Source organism: Tachypleus tridentatus, chromosome 13, assembly GCF_004210375.1.
Source record: "Tachypleus tridentatus isolate NWPU-2018 chromosome 13, ASM421037v1, whole genome shotgun sequence".
NCBI classification, from domain to species: Eukaryota; Metazoa; Arthropoda; class Merostomata; order Xiphosura; family Limulidae; genus Tachypleus; species Tachypleus tridentatus.
This window is the reverse complement of record NC_134837.1, coordinates 182,034,110-182,051,833: the sequence shown is the minus strand read 5'-3', so window position 1 is coordinate 182,051,833 and position 17,724 is coordinate 182,034,110. Positions and strand designations below refer to the sequence as shown.

At 36.4% G+C, this 17,724-nt stretch overlaps 1 protein-coding gene across 4 annotated transcripts in view; it reads left to right on the top strand.

The window, feature by feature from the left end:
• Positions 1 to 17,724, top strand: part of LOC143237131 (transcriptional enhancer factor TEF-1-like) — a 90,656-nt gene that overhangs the window by 46,292 nt on the left and 26,640 nt on the right. For all 4 annotated transcript variants that reach the window (XM_076476039.1, XM_076476037.1, XM_076476036.1 and 1 more), the window contains exon 2: positions 16,529 to 16,831. In XM_076476039.1, the coding sequence (XP_076332154.1) occupies positions 16,690 to 16,831 (142 nt within the window). In that variant the 5' untranslated portion in view covers positions 16,529 to 16,689. The remainder of the gene's footprint in view (positions 1 to 16,528; positions 16,832 to 17,724) is intronic.

Sequence of the window (17,724 nt, the reverse complement as noted above, 5' to 3'; positions counted from 1 at the left end):
GTTGAATACCGAAACATCACTTTGCCATAAGTATTTTTTTCATTTAGAAGAAAAGTAGTTTTTCACAAAAGACGTTTTTTTTCACAGTATATTATCATTTTTGACGAGCATAAATGTGATAAAGTCGTACTTAAATGTAAAAAAATAAAAAATAAAAACACTCTCCGAGCTCTACAGTGTCGCATACTTCACAGAGGCTTTGTTTTAAACTAGTGAGCCTCTTGGATACCTGGTATGAAATTTTGATCAGTATGTCGTAAAAGTTATTAAAAGAGATTATACGTTAGACTGCCTAAAATTATGTGTTAATCTCCGAGTTTGTTTTTAAATTTCGCTGAAAGCTAAACGAGGGCTATCTGTGCTAGCTGTCCCTAATTTTGCAGTGTAAAACTAGAGGGAAGGCAGCCAGTCATCACCACCCACCGCCAACTCTTGGGCTACTTTTTTACCAACGAATAGTGGGATTGAGCATAACATTATAACGCAACCACGGCTGAAAGGGCGAGCATGTTTGGTGTGACGGGGATTCGAACCTCTACTTCGTAATCTGAGGATAATAATAAAATTCGACTCTGAAAATCAAGAAACTCCAAGGGCAGTAGCAGTTTTGTGTCGTTAATTTGACTGTACAGAGAACTATGGAAGTTTATTGTTTAAAAAAAAGGTTTCGGTTGTTAAAGCTACCCAAAAAACCAAAATGACAGAATTATATTCGAATACTTAATTAACTCTTGTTTTAAAATGGTTTATGAAACCGTTTTTTTAAACGGATGTTCAGCAGGAATAACTTCTGTAAATTGATTTAAGGTAATTTACTCGTGGGAAAGAATACTGATTACATGTAATCACCTGTTATATCTATATGACATTATACAAGATAAAAAAAAACTTTCGCTTTGAGCCGGAGTGTCCAAACTGTAGAAGCGAATGGAAAATTAGATTTTAATCTTCGGTTATATGAATCTTATAGGGACCAGTTGTGAAATCCTTCATCCATTGTTGTTTGTTTTTTTTTATTTATCGTGACCTGTGTTACAAATAGATTCCGACATTCACGTGGATTACGTCAGCGGAAGTAACGTCACAGCCCTCCATACTTTTCACACACAATTCGAACAATTCTCTCAACTTTGACAGTCTTTCCTGCAGTCTAGTGTCTGCTCTTTTCGATGCCCCTATTCTCGGTTGTCAACTTGCCAAAGCCTATATCCATATGCTGTCTCAGCAGGAGGAAAAACACGAGGGATGCTAGCCCCTGAGACGTCTCCAAGGCCACCTCAGGTCAGGGCGGTGACTCGATTTCAGGTGCTGTTATGTTTAGAGTGGAGGGATAACATCGCTGGCTCACTCGTTCACAGCTTGTTTATAAATATATATATATATATATACAACTCAGTTTCACATGTCTTCGCGCGTGTTAAGTGTTAACTTCGTTTCTCTTACTTGAAGGTTAAATATTAGTGAAGATCGTTAGTATGAGAGCCATAGCTTATACTGAATATCAAATAACGTACGTATATTTAAATATATTTTTATACCTTCACCTTGCAAACTACTCACATATGTATATACATGGGGATTTTAGAGAAAACTTTGCGATTAAGATAAATTATCTTAAATTTATTTTTCTTGGAACAATTAGTTTTCTCCAGTGGCACAACGAAGTCTTTTCTCAAAGAAAATCTGGGCATGATGTAGTGTTTTCAAACGGTTGTCATAGAAGGTGTTCGATATGGTTAACATCACTTTCAATCAGCACCATACTATAATGGAACTCTTGCTTATATGATACTGGAAAAACCTTTTTATTACGCGATGTGCAATCCCCAACTTAGCTAAGTTTTTATCCTGTTGCATGTAGATTTTCAATATAGGCCATGATTTTCCCGTTTCGCTGCCATTTCCTGTCATAAAGAACTTTATTTTTATCCATTCTCTCTGTGTAACTATGACGTCATGAATACGTCACTCGCGGATCTAATGCACTGGCGCCACGGGAAATTGACTAGCGTTTCTAAATGATGCTAATAGAAGCATAATTGGTTTCGCAAGGTGTTTGTGGTTCTTATTAATACCTTGCACAGTCTATCAAAACACCAGTCTCGTACTGTTGAATGAAGTAAAAGATAGATAAAAGATAATAGATAAAAGATAGATAGAGAGAAAATGAATGGCAGTTTGGGAGAAAAGTGATTCGAATGTACAGTATGCCCTGCTTTAAGAACACCTTGTGTCACGTCGCTTCTTTCCAGAATAAAACCTAAGATTCTCAGTGTATCTCTGGTGAAATCTGGCTTTCCTAAGATAAGCTGTTTTTAAGATATAATCACTTTATACGAGGGGTTTTATTTAGAATAGATGAAATTAATGATAAAAATCATTTTCACACCTTACTTCATATTATGTGTACTTTGGTCTGTGTCGTTGCTTTTAGTAGCATGTCGATACATTTAAAAGCAAATGTGAGATGTTAAAAGATGTTATTCATATTATTGACTTAATACGCGGCAAGCTAACTTGACAAATGTCACGAAATAATCATAAAAAAGTGTTCACAATTGGTAACTCACACGTCTGTAAAAGAGAAAACAACAAAAATACGTTTAATTTCAACGTTCCGGGCATAATCCCTTCGTCAGGGTCAGAGTATAAATCGATTCTAAAGTACGTACGCACTGCGTGGAACATGTTGATAAAAATATAGTTAGAAAAAGCATTGTTGCCCGTAACGTTGCAAATTAATATACAGGTTTATCATAGACGTGTAGTTTATCAATTTTTAACACTTTTATTCGTTATTTCTTTAATTTTCCGCGTCTTGCGGTTTTTTCCTACTTTGTGTTTTTCTCAAAAAATGTTATTTTCGTCTTATACAATTGTTTTTTTTATACATAAAAAAAATATTTCCATTGAAATTTATGCAAAAGTTCAATTCGTTCTGTATTTTATCTGACAGGAGACATTTCAATGAGTTCGTTGTTCTGTATTTTATGGTTAATGGCTATAGGTTTCGCTGAAAATAAAATTGTTTACTGGGTGCTAAACAAGGTGTTATCAAACAGAACTAATATGTGGCACGAGGTGGATAGTAAGACAGAAACAGTAAATCAACAAGAGACGTCTAGATGCAGCTGTTAACATTGTTGCATCAGATTTCTGTGAGGCCCGTTTTAGAAAGAGTGTAGAGTGAATTCCAGTTGGCAACCGCTGAGTAGAAACACAGTTATGACTTTGTAAACACAGCAGAAAACAACGATAGAAGTGTTTTTCTCTGTCTAGAAAAATTGTTTATGTCTGTTTTAATTTTAAATTTTTAGTTTACATACCTTCTGCCGGAACTGGCTGGCCTCATATTCAAGTAGATTGGAGGGTTGATACTTCTTTGACATAAACTCTTGAAAACAACCTGTAGAAATTACCAGGAGGCAGCCCAGTTTAGCTTCAAAATCATTCTATGGTTCTCATCTCTGTGGCCTGGTATGGCCAAGCGTGTTAATGCGTGCGACTCATAATCCGAGGGTCGCGGGTTTGCATCCTGGTCGCACCAAACATGCTCGCCCTTTCAGCCGTGGGGGCGTTATAATGTGACGGTCAATCCCACTATTCGTTGGTAAAAGAGTAGCCCAACAGTTGACGGTGGGTGGTGGTGACTAGCTGCCTTCCCTCTAGTCTTACACTGCTAAATTAGGGACGGCTAGCGCAGATAGCCCTCTAGTAGCTTTGCGCGAAATTAAAAAAAACAAACCAAACCTCATCTCTGTACAAAAATATTTACCTCCTTTCATGGCACTTGCTTTCGGCAAAATTTACCCAAAGTTTGGAATTTTCCGCTTACTTCAACCCAAGAAACTGTGAAAAACCATAAAAATTATAGATGAAAAATATGTGAAATTGTACGATATCTTATAGTCCATATATCAACGTGGTGTTCTCTTTTCAAAAGCATTATGAATGTTTTAGTATTATTTTATTTTGCATATTACAAATTTTATATAGTATATATTAATACATAGAAAATTAATATGATAATATAACTTTCAGCTGCTGTACAAGACAGATAATTAAACGTGAGGATGCAACAGCACTCCTGGTTCCGACACCTCTAATATATATTGCTTTGAATGGTGTATCGCATATAAATATTACTTGGGGAGAGACAAAGGACAATAAAGTTCTCATAAAGTTATATTTGGGTATCGGAGAAATACAAACAGAAGAATTATTATAATCGTTTATAATCAACTGAAAGGCGAAATTTAAAGACTCGTGGTTAATTCTAGGACATTTTGTGTCAGTTTCAAAAATAACATCGACCTACAGGTAGATTTTCTTGGTGTTAATATATAATTACATCCCTAAAACGTATTGTCTTCGCCAGATGTGTGCGCGTGAAACTCCGTTTTCGAAGAAAATACGATTTTCTAGTGTGGTGCTTGTTTCCATGAGAGAACGTGCTTTATACAATACAAGGTAGCGTTTCCAATCTGTTGAGCACGTAAATAGATTATTGACATAAGAATTCATCATTAAATGTTCATACAAATTACACATTTTGGGCACCAAATAAAAACTTTACTTCTTTCTTTCTTCGTTGTTTTTTTTTTTCCATCTGTTTTGGCTAAAAGATGGCGCTTTGAAAATGACGAGTCGGGAACAACAAAATAATTATTTTGACCAAGAAGAAGGGCAAAAGAAAAAGAGAAAAGCTTAGTTTTTCCACACAACGGGAATACTGTTATCTGATGAATGTTGTTTCCCTTGGATATGTTTTGGTTTTTTCTTCAACAAGTTTTATTGGTCTGGCGGTTAGGGCGCTCTGCTTGCAATCCACGGTTCGAGAGTTTCAATTTCTGTCACACCTAACATGCTCACCCTTTCAGCCGTGAGAGCGTTATAAGCAATGGCCAATCCTATTATTTGTTGGTAAAAGAGCAATCCAAGAGTTTAAGGTATGAGATGTTGATTGCTGCCTCTCCTCTAGTCTTTCACTGCTAAGTTAGAGACAGCTGGCTCAGATAACCATGTGTAGCTTTACACGAAATTCAAACCAAACCAAGGACTTGTTTGTTTACTGTTAAGCATAAAAATATACATTGGGCTATCTGTGCTGTGCCCACCACGGGTATGAAAAACCAGGATTTAGTGTTATAACTCTTCATTCACATTTACCGCTGAGAGGGTGGGTTTTAATTAGAACGTTGAATTGTTGTTTTGTTTTGGAAGGGGTGACTAAGCGATAAGAACGAGGATAATTTTGCCCAAAGTACGCGAAAACACCTATTTTTAAATTACAACTTGAAAAAAGTAGGAGACTGTTCTTAAGGTTATTCTCGAAATGTATCGCAGTAAGTCTGGGCCATTTTACAACAATTGAAAAGGCAGTTATGAAGGAGACGCAACAGAACGAAATTGTTTTTTTTTTTAAATTTCGCGCAAAGCTACTAAAGGGCTATCTGCGCTAGCCGCCCCTACTTTTACAGCATAAGACCAGAGGAAAGGCAGCTATTCATCATCACCCACCGCCAACTCTTGGGCTACTCTTTTACAAACGAATAGTGGGATTAACCGTAACATCATAACGCTCTCACGGCTGAAAGGGCAAGCATGTTTGACGTGACGGGATTCGAACCCGCGACCATCAGTTTACGAGTCGTGTGCCATAACCACCTAGACATGTCGAATCTCATAAATATGTGATGGCTATGCTCTACAGAGGTGCAAGTAAATTAGCACTATTGTAATTTTAACTAAACTAAAATAGTCAGTTGTTTTGTGAATTATGTGTATTTTGATGCAACGAAATAATTAGATGTTTTTCAATGAAAACAAAATGGGATATTTTTCAAACACACGAAAATAGTGGCGATGTTATTCTTTAGCTATATACAGTTGTTAATAATACAGTTAAGCCGTTAAGCCGCGGTATTTAGGGGGTCAACCTGCTTAACCGCGGCTTAAACCTTTGAGACCTTTCTTTGGTACTCATGGGGTAGGAATTTGTCAATATGATATGCTCACTATTAATTCAGAAACTGAAGAGATTTCTATTGGGTTTGTGGCCAATATTTATACAATTCCATAAAAATATCGGATTATCGAATGAAAAATAATACTTTAATTATTGATCACTTTTTTCACGGATTTACCGCGGATTAACTTTAATGTATGGAGAGGTGTGATTCGGTAACAATGGCGGCCTCCATAAAGCTGACATAGAGAGCGGATAAGGTAGATTAACGGTCGATTTCTATTGTAATATATTTTATTTATTTCCCAAATTAAATTAAATCCTTTTTAAATATCCCCTTGAAGTTATAAAGCCAGGATTAAATTCGTAAGCCGCGTTTTTACACGTTCTTAAATTAGCGGTGAGCCGCGATAATCCTCGCTCACATCGCTCACAAGACTTACTACAGCGGCTTAAGCGATTTCGCGGTCTACTGGTCCGCGGCTTAATGGCGCTCCACTGTACATGTTTTTACAAGAAAAGGTCGTAGATTATTTTCTGCTTAGATAACAAAACAGTGAAAACAACCATGTTATGAGTTACTTTGAAGTTAGCAAGAGCTGCTTTGAATCAGATGAAAAGATGAAAATATTCGCTTTTTTTATCTCTCTCTTCAACATATGTTTCAGCTAAACTATGCCAAATGATAGAAATCTTCCAAAGAAGTGAAAACTGAAACCATCTAGCATTTGAACCTGTGATTCCATTTTCAGACAGCTACTTTAACCAATTAGATGCCTGAAGAGTTGAAACTCGTCCAGGAACTGAAGACATATTATTAAGGAATGGTAACCGATACACCAGAAAACTTGAATTCCTACTTAACTTTTGTCTGTTACTGCTTGAAGGATGGCACTTGCAATCGTTGTCAAGTTTTGAAGTCGAGTGGCTTACACAAATATCGTGCCAAATTACGTCTTTGCTAACCTGTAAAGTGAAAACTGAGAAAAATGGCATTTAGTGAATCTTGTAAGCTTGTCAGTTAAAGTATTTGGTATTTCTAGAAGGTAACGGGTTCGAACTTTCGTGAAACGTTTAAGGCTACACAATGAACTAAGTGACATGTCTTGAATGTCGCGAATTTTCACATAGGTTTATTTGTTGTAAAGCTCACAACCTCACAATGGAATATATATCTGTGCTCTGTCCCTTATGGGTATCTAAACTCAATTTTAAGTGTCGTAAACCAACAGATTAACTCTGAGTCAGCCACTAGTGGGAAGGGGGGATTCACGTTGGACAACACATAAGGCTTGAGTGTTGTTCTAACAATCACCTTTTAAACTACCCAAAGCACGCGATACGTTTTCTTTAAATTCAGCGGTTGTAAAAACTAGCCTGTTTGTTGTTTTTTTAAATAAAGAAGCAAACAGATCATACATTACATGACAAGAAAAACATATATATATATATATATATATTCCTTAAAATTAAACAGTAACCTTTTTTTTAACTTACACATAAAAAATGACTGTTGTATTTCTTGAAACTAGACGCCAGGGTGCTTTCCGATATAGAGAGTTTTTTTAACATTCTGTAATTTTGGACACGGGCTGTATTAGAATCGCCATTATAAAAATAATAGGACTTCAATATGTACACCACAGTAGTTAGAATTATCACAAACAACAAGCGATGAGGATTATTTATTATTTGAACTAACTTTACCAACATACTTTAAGTATTCACGGAGTAACAGGTTACTTACGAAACGTGCTACTTTTCACATTCACCTGATCTCTTAACAGCACTCGTACACAGACAAGAAACTGTTTTTTTAAGACGAGTAACCTTAATGTACACTGACGTAAATTTTCCTCTTGTGTGTTTGTGGGGGGGCGGGGCTTTTTATTTTAGAGTTCAGAGATTGAAGGCGTTTCAGTTTTCGGGATGAAGGCTTTAACACAGAGAACGAAACGTCATCCATCTCCAGATACGGTTCATACAAGTTCAACATCAGTATAACTTATTTCGTACTGCTATTTGTTACGAGATATTTCTCTTCCGAATGTAGATTTTTCCACTAGCCCGCGTCGCGCTAAACATGCTCGCCCTCCCAGCCGTGGGGGCGTATAATGTGACGGTCAATCCCACTATTCGTTGGTAAAAGAGTAGCCCAAGAGTTGGCGGTGGGTGGTGATGACTAGCTGCCTTCCCTCTAGTCTTACACTGCTAAATTAGGGACGGCTAGCACAGATAGCCCTCGAGGAGTAGCTTTGTGCGAAATTCCAAAAAAAACAAACAAACAAACATTTTTTTACTGATGGAGAGAAGCTTTCAAGGTTTCATATATTTAAAGACATTATTAACCAGAGAGGAAAATAATATAGAGATGAAGCACCTATGTGGTTACTTCTTCTTAAGTCTGTGTATAAGTCTAACTACGTTTGTCGCTCAGAATATTCAAGGTAGCATGACGTTTGGTCACTGTATACTGTGAAGTACTGTGGGCCAGCCGTGTTTGCTAGGCAAGAAAAAAAACAAAACAACTACCAGCTGCTCAAGGCTTAAACAGCTTAGAGCAGGCGTTGCTACAGTGGATGAGAAATCTATTGTATTCGTCCACCGGTTGGATGTTTACATTGCTGTTTGCTGCTCACGGAAAAAAGAATCGTAATGATGAAAGAACACAGCAGAAAAAAAAGAAACTTCATCCACAGAAAGCAGATCACGTGATGTCCAGAAAGGGAAAAATTTTCAAGTCCGAGGCTTTCTTTGAAAATGTGTGCTTCCTTACAATATTGTCAGAACTTTTTCTCAAGGAAATTTTACAAACTGTGACCGGCTCACAGAACCGGAAATCCTGGAATACGCCGGTGATTTTGTCTTGCTCTAGTGGGCTTCGAACTAGCTGTTCCGTTGTTATATTGATTAATAGTAAAAGATTCATGCAAATACCACGATATGAAATAGAACATTATTTGATATATATAGTGGTAATAGTTGTATTTAGAAACATTATCTATTAGTACCTGACTTGTGGAAATAATTTGGTTTATCATTCACTTACATTTGATGAGTTGAAGAGTTTATTCAATAGGATAAGTCCGTAGAAGTGACTTATTTATTGGCGATAGTTGTAGTCAATATCCCTGGATGTAAAGATACAACTTTCTGATAACAGTTTACATCTAAATTGTTTGTTTCTTTGTCTTTCAGACGTTCTCTGATGGTACAAAACATTCTATTTTTCACAAAAAAGAGAAAAGCCGGTGTAACTCGAGGTGTGGTAATGCGCGTATGCCACTAAGTTTCTTAAAAAATTATGTCTTAAGTAGGGTCATAGTTCACACTACTAGTTAGTGGTTCTCGTATTACTAATTAGTACTACACACTACCACTTAATGTTATTTACACGGCTAGTTAGTGCTGTTCACATTGTTACTTAATGTTATTTAGACGGCTAGTTAGTGCTGTTCACATTGCTACTTAATGTTATTTAGACGGCTAGTTAGTGGTGTTCACATTGCTACTTAATGTTATTGAAACGACTATTTAGTGGTGTTCACATTGCTACTTAATGTTATTGACACGGCTAGTTAGTGCTGTTCACATTGCTACTTAATGTTATTGACACGGCTAGTTAGTGCTGTTCACATTGCTACTTAATGTTATTGACACGGCTAGTTAGTGCTGTTCACATTGCTACTTAATGTTATTGACACGGCTAGTTAGTGATGTTCACATTGCTACTTAATGTTATTGACACGGCTAGTTAGTGCTGTTCACATTGTTACTTAATGTTATTGACACGGCTAGTAGGTGCTGTTCACATTGCTACTTAATGTTATTGACACGGCTAGTTAGTGCTGTTCACATTGCTACTTAATGTTATTTAGACGGCTAGTTAGTGCTGTTCACATTGCTACTTAATGTTATTGACACGGCTAGTTAGTGCTGTTCACATTGCTACTTAATGTTATTGACACATACTTAATACCGTTCACAGTGTTATTTAATAATATTGACAGGGCTGCTTGCTTAGTAATATTCGCAGGTTATCCTGTGTTTTTTGAAGCTATTATAAAGTTCTTATTAGTTTAAATCAAACACGTGCTCTAAGAAATGAACGGTCTTTTACTAAGTGAGCACGAGTAAATACTTGGTGATGTACACATTGTTACGTAGAGTACGTGGAACACGTGTTATTAGTCATCCTATTCTCTAGTCATACTAAACTTGAGAAGATATGTAGAAAATTGTTCAGTACCTGAAGAGGTTGCAAGGTTTCATTGACACTTAACAAACATGTACTAAAAGATGGATTCAACTACTTACAGACGGTTTCATGTTGATCTAAACTTTACAATATTAAGAAATCAAAATTTACAAACGCTTAGCGACAGTGCTGAGAACATCCTTACTGGCAATTTTACCATTTTAAAATATCTACATGGGGATATCATTGAAAAGCGTAATTCCAGAGAGATCACGACAGCGGACACCTTAACATTGTTCCGAATAAAGATACCACGTTTGTTTTGTTTTTGAAATACTGAAACTGGAGCTCTAGATGTCATGTGGCTCCGACCGTGAGAATGAGGGATCACTTAGCCATCAGTAATTGATACGCACGGAAATAGGGATCACTTTAAAAGTTAATATTTAATACACGTGGAAATAGGGATCAGTTAAGAGGTTAATATTTAATACACGTGGAAAGTGTGTGTGTGTTTTTCTTATAGCAAAGTCATAAATGACTATCTGCTGAGCCCACCGAGAGGAATCGAACCCCTGATTTTAGCGTTGTAAATCCGTAGACATACCGTTGTACTAGCGGGGGGCACACGTGGAAATAGGGATCACTTCAGAGGTTAATATTTAACACACGTGGAAATAGGGATCACTTCAGAGGTTAATATCTAATACTCGTGGACATAGAGATCACTTCAGAGGTTAATATTTAATACACGTGGAAATAGGGATCACTTGAGAGATTAATATTTAATACACGTGGAAATAGGGATCATTTGAGAGGTTAATATTTAATACACGTGGAAATAGGGATCACTTGAGAGGTTAATATTTAATATACGTGGAAATATGGATCACTTCAAAGGTTAATATTTAATCATTTCACTCAGTTTTCTATGCATAAGGAAAATGAAGCATCTTTATATCATTCGTACAGCAGACGAATTTCATTTTTTGTACAGTAAACACACATTGTCGTCAATACAGTCGACCTGAAAAAGATTTTTCGTCTTGAAATATTTCTGAAGTAAGAAACACAAAATGTGTTTATTATGGACAACACACGCTGTTTATATGCTAATTACTCCACTCATTTACTGAACTGTGTAATTCGACCACGCATGTAGAACACGTTTCCCTTTAATTTAACCGGTTTGAACAAATCTGATTGGATCAGTGTTTTTCTACGCAGTCGTTTCATCTCGTCTTAACGCCTACACCTTTTCGACGTGAATGACCTTTAAGAAGTCCAGATCACTGGCGATTTTGGAAAGAAAGAGAGATAGAGAGAAAAAAGAAGAATGACACAGTGATGTATCAGATAGTGTGTCATGGCACTTGTTCTCATCTTTAAGTATTTTCAAGGAAGATGTGACTGAAATAACAAACGCTGTTGAAATTGTCGTCAACTACGTGACCTTGAGAAGTCAGTGATAGAGGGTAGGTGTTAGAATTTGACGTCACGTTTCCCTCAGTCCAACTTCTAGAATTGTGGACCTTTGCCCCTCCCCTCTTATCCGCTTTAGCCCTCCCATATGATTTTTTCTCAGCTAATTTTTATTATGCGATTTCAGTAACGGAAGACTAGGCTATAATACATTAAGAACAGGTCGTTGGGACCGGTTTTTATGGCCAGACAGGTTATATCGCCCATACAGACAGAGATGCTATAAATTTATACACAGCATAAAGGCTTATTACCGTTGTCTGTTAATCTTTTATAAGGTCGAAAATCAAGTATTTTCTCGGGTTAAAAGGACAATACACAATTTTTGATTCAACAGAATACTGTATTTTGAATTGTTTCGCCGTTTTTATCCACACCGTTTTTCAAGTCCAGCTGCTCAACATTTAATGACAATTAAATAGAGGCAACAATACTGTTAATTTTCTCCATGTAACCAGTGTTGTTCATACTAGCGTATAGTCGTCGTGCCTTATTTCAGTGGTGTCTTGACTTTTGATTCTGTTCAGTATTGTTTCAGACTTTGAAACATTAATTTAACTATAATTAATATTTCCCTATAAATTCTTTGTTTGCTTTTTATTAAACGTAAAGCTACAAAAATGGCAGTCAGTTCTTTGTTCACCGCGGGTATCGATACCCGATTTTTAGCGTTATTAAAAAGTAACAGTGCTTTAACCATCGATGTGCAATCGACAGAGCTAATAGTGTTTGTGTGTGTGTATTATAAGTGTTTGTGTGTATGTGTATTATACGTGTTTGTATGTGTGTATTATAAGTGTTTGTGTGTGTGTATTATACGTGTTTGTATGTGTGTATTATAAGTGTTTGTGTGTGTGTGTGTATTATACGTGTTTGTATGTGTGTATTATAAGTGTTTGTGTGTGTGTATTGTAAGTGTTTGTGTGTGTGTATTATAAGTGTTTGTGTGTGTGTATTATACGTGTTTGTATGTGTGTATTATAAGTGTTTGTGTGTGTGTGTATTATACGTGTTTGTATGTTTGTATTATAAGTGTTTGTGTGTGTGTATTATAAGTGTTTGTGTGTGTGTATTGTAAGTGTTTGTGTGTGTGTATTATAAGTGTTTGTCGAAAGCGTTACTTTACAGACGTCTATTTTCTGAAATTAAGTTCTGTGTGTATCGGATACACGTGGATTAAAAGGTACGAGTCGATCCTAGAACACGTATTTCCATGCTGGGAAGAGCATAGTTTGGAGCTTTTCTTAAAAACGTTTTTGTCGGACAAAGAAATGATCACTCCGTTGTTATACGTTTTGGTTAAATACTCCACAACTGGCTGAGTTCTGAACAGAATGTGCTTTCTATTCAACAGGTGGTCTAAACGAAACCACAGATAGCTTATTATTCCCTACGTAAAGCCTACAGTTTATGTTGCATGAGTAAAATTATATATGCTTTTGGATATGAGCTGTATGAGATATAGTATCTCGTATAAAAGTAATTTAGTTAGTGTACGAAACACAACAGTTTTAATGTGTCACAGCTGTTAGTTACGTAATTAACAAATCAAGTATTTTTGTTCTTCGGTATTGTTTGTTTGAATTTTTTTTTTTTTTAGTAAATAAAAACCTAAAAGCAACAGAGTGTGTGATGTTCAAAGTCTGAAGACAGTTTAGTCGAATTTTACAACTAGTATCTTTGAAGTAATTTATCTTTGTTTGAAAAGTGTGGTTTGGTTTTATGTTGTTGTTTTTTTTAATTTCGCGCAAAGCTGCACGAGGGCTATCTGCGCTAGCCGTCCCTAATTTAGCAGTGTAAGACTAGAGGGAAGGCAGCTAGTCATCACTACCCACCGCCAACACATGGGCTACTCTTTTACCAACGAATAGTGGGATTGACCAGCACATTATAACGTCCCCACGGCTGAAAGGGCGAGTATGTTTGGTGTGACGAGGATTCGAACCCGTGACTCTCAGATTACGAGTCGAACGCCTTAACCCACCTGGCCATGCCGGGCCTTGAAAAGTGTGATTCTGGAATGGTGATGAAGACATTATTATGACATTCAGTTTCTGTCAATCTCTAGGCCGAATTATTAATACTGAAACGTTTTTTGCATGAAACATAATCCATATTACTGCGTTAACTCTAATAGTTTTATGTGGAAAACATCACCCCAATTATTTTGTTAACCCTAATAGTTTTTGTATGTTAAGCATAGTTCAGAATACTTTGTTAAGCCTAACATATTTTGAGTGAAACAAACAAGTAAGCTTTTGCAAGGCAAAGTTTTTAGAATAATCAAAATCTCAGATACACATGACTGTTCAATTTCAGTTTAATGCAAATTTTATTAGGTTTTATATTTAGTTATTTTTAGAAGCGAGAGTTTATGTTTGTTTGTTTTTGGAATTTCGCGCAAAGCTACACGAGGGCTATTTGCACTAGCCGTCCTTAATTTAACAGTGTAAAACTGGAGAGAAGGCAGCTAGTCATCACCACTCACAACCAACTCTGAGGTTGCTCTTTTACCAAGAAATAGTGGGATTGGCTGTCACATTAGTTTATGATAGTTTATGACAAGTTTGTTTAAATAATGTTTTACGAATCACACGTTATGTGGCATGTACGTTCAGCTGTTATGAATTAGTGATTGTGATATGGTTGCGCCATATTGCTGAAAGTTTCTGATTTCTCCTTTGTTTTAATTTAGTATTTATTGCAACAGAATATCTAATATTTCAGGGTATAAATACGAGTCAAAAGATTATTATTTAGATTTAAGCTTTGTGATTGATTGTAAACGATAAATAGCGTATAGTAGCGATTTTTAAAGTGCAATTATCACAAATTATATTGTAATAACAGAGCAGAGAAGAATAATTCGTCTTGCCAGTTGTGCCATAAAGTAATTGAAACAGACTGTATCGACTTTGACGAAATAAGACAGTTATTAAAAGCTGTCGATACAGTTATGATAACCAATAGTGTAACGAACATTTATATATAAGTTTAACTGGTTTTAATATATTATTTTTTAAAACAGACTATTTTCTGTTTGTTTATTGTTGAATTTGTCGCCAACGGATGTTTACTCTAATGAATGTGGATTAAAAACTTTACAGTAGCAATACGGTTTCGGAATTCCAAATACAAAGTGTGAGCAAATGTCATTGCATGTGACTGTTTCAAGCCGCAAAATGTTAATCCTACATCAGAATAATATAGACTATGTAGAAAGTTTTAAGTACTATTATATAAACGCAGTTTCTTACATCACAAAAATACGGGATACGGTCAAACTTCTCCTCCCCCTCGTATACGTGCTTGCGTGCACTGAAACTCAACAAAATGAACAAATAATTTCGTAGAACGCTTGACTAAATAACTAGTAGCCTAGATGGTCACGTAGCACAAATAATCACTCATTCACTTTACGTGGTTGACGTCATACTTGGCTTACACCATGTTAGGTCCATAACCCAGAAAAGACACTCCGTGGCTGATTTTTATTTACTCATGGTTGTACTTGTCTGTACAAACATATTTTTGATACTTTAAATTTTATCGTATCATATTTAGATATTTTATATTACACAACAATTAGAAAAAATGTATTTAAGGTAACTCGAAGGATTTGAAGACGAGCCCTTGTTCTCCAGGTTCGAAATTTATTAAAAATCTTATCCCTGGATCAATGGTTTAATTATATTGCTTAATTATTTACCAATGCAAGATTTTCATCGTTACGAATTGTGATATTTCGTTTGGAGACAGCTTGAATGGCTAACGAAGAAAATTTTATGACAAGTTTAACACGAGTAACTAACTCCAAACCATCAAGGCAACAAGGAATGAAGAAAACATTAATGATTTATTAGTGTTTTCTAGTCTCAGTAGGAAAACGCTGTTGGCGACATGTGTTGTAGTTTGTACAATTATAGTAGTCTATTATTTTAATTAAATGAGTAACCAAGAGTTGATGATTTTCGTGGAATGTTCTTTTCCATTTATGGTGCTGTTTCAGCGCTCCCGTTTCACCATGCATAGCTCGTGGATTATGACATTTGAGACATGGAATATGTGATGATATATTTTTGTTGAGTGTGTGTAATTAGGTTTAGCACAAAAATATACAATGGCCTGGCTATCCGCGTTCTTTCTGCCACGGGTATCAAAACTTGGATTCTAGTGTAGTAACTCCAGGAATACACCGCTGGGCCACTAGGGGGCTCTTTTTAAAGTACTGTCGCAGAGAATAATTTTGAAACACATCACATAAACCAACGGAAACTCTATTTTTAAACCTATCTAGGCAGCAGTTCCAACTATGGGAAGATGTACACTGGATGAAAATTTTAAAAACTATTTATTTTCTTGAAGGAAGTGTTTTATTTTCTCTTCTAATGCACTGACATAACTTTTGTCAGGTTTACAGCCATCCTGGCAGAAAAGGAGACAGAATCTACAAACTCTTGTAAATGTCAATTACGTTTGTCAGCATCTACAAACGGGTTTAAAAATACGTTCTCTTTATCCCATTTTTAGTCGCTTATTTGTTGATTTAATGCGTTTCTACGTTCTGTATTACGTATTTCACTCTTAATGCTTTATTGTCGGTATTCAATATCAAGTTAAAATAACGTTGAAAGTTTCTTTGTTTGTTTTATTTATTATTAAGCACAAAGCTACACAAAGGGCTATTTGTGTTCTGCCCACCACGGGTATCGAAACCCGGTTTCTAGCAACACAAGTCTACTGGGGGCGGGACAGTGTTGAAAGTAGCGGTCTGAAATGTTTTTGGTTAAAATATGGTAACAATTATCTGTTCTGTTTTTGTTAAATATTTCTAAGGTTTAGAAGAACAAACCTATACGTCATTTCTTTTTTATTTTCAGTGCGCAGGGTGCCATTTCCAGCCGCCACGATTTCCTCTCACTGGAATTCAGCTCCGCCCCTTTCGGGCCCAAACTCAACGCCATCTAGTGATGGTACCGCAGCGCCCCCACCGCTCGATCTTCATGGTTCGGATGATAGCAATAGCAAAGACAGTTCCTCAATGGGAAAGGGAGAAATTGGTGCTAATGATTCAGAGGGCGTATGGAGTCCAGATATCGAACAGAGCTTCCAAGAGGCTTTAGCCATTTATCCACCCTGTGGACGAAGAAAAATCATACTTTCTGACGAAGGAAAAATGTATGGTAAGTTACAGGATGTTGAAAACAAAGAAAGAGGAAGCTTTGTTTTTGTTTGTTGTTGTTTTTTTTAAATTTCGCGCAAAGCTACACGAGGGCTATCTGCGATAGCAGTCTGTAATTTAGCAGTTTAAGACTAGAGAGAAGGCAACTAGCCACCACCACCCACCGTCAACTGTTGGGCTACTCTTTTACTAACGAATAGTTGAATTGACCGAAACGTTATAACGCCCCAACGTTTGAAAGGGCGAGCATGTTTGGTGTGACGGGGATTCGAGCCCGCGACCCTCAGAATACGAGTCGAACACCCTAACCAACTGGTCATGCCGGGCCGAAAGAGGAAGCAAACACACGTTAGACAAGTACCCATGCTAACCTACACAGCTTTTGTTTTTTTACACAGGTCAGTTCTTCTAACACTGATTTGCGCAAGTACAAAAGAAATCTCAGTAGTTTGTATTCGATGGTGAGACTAATATGTAAATCTACTTTGGGCGCCAATTCTCCTTGAGAAGGAGTAAAACAAATGCAAATGAACTTAATTTTAGCCAGAAAAAAGGGAGGGCAACTATTGTTGACCCCTGTAGAAAGGAGGACCGCTTTCTGAAAGTGATAGCGTTTGCCTTTTATATTTTATTCTAATATTTAATCAAGTGATAGATCGTATGCCAGTAATCAGTTAGACGACCGTGTTAAAAAATTCATTGCATATACGTTCTCTTTTTAGGACATCTTTCATTAATGAAAGACAGTTCCTTACCAGAATGACCATGTAAATTCATTATGAAGTAATAAATAGTGCAAATTTTATTACACAAACGTCATCACAGGTAGTGATTTCTATTGAACAATCACTGAATTCTGAGCAGAGCAAGATGACTATCAAACCGTTGTGACGT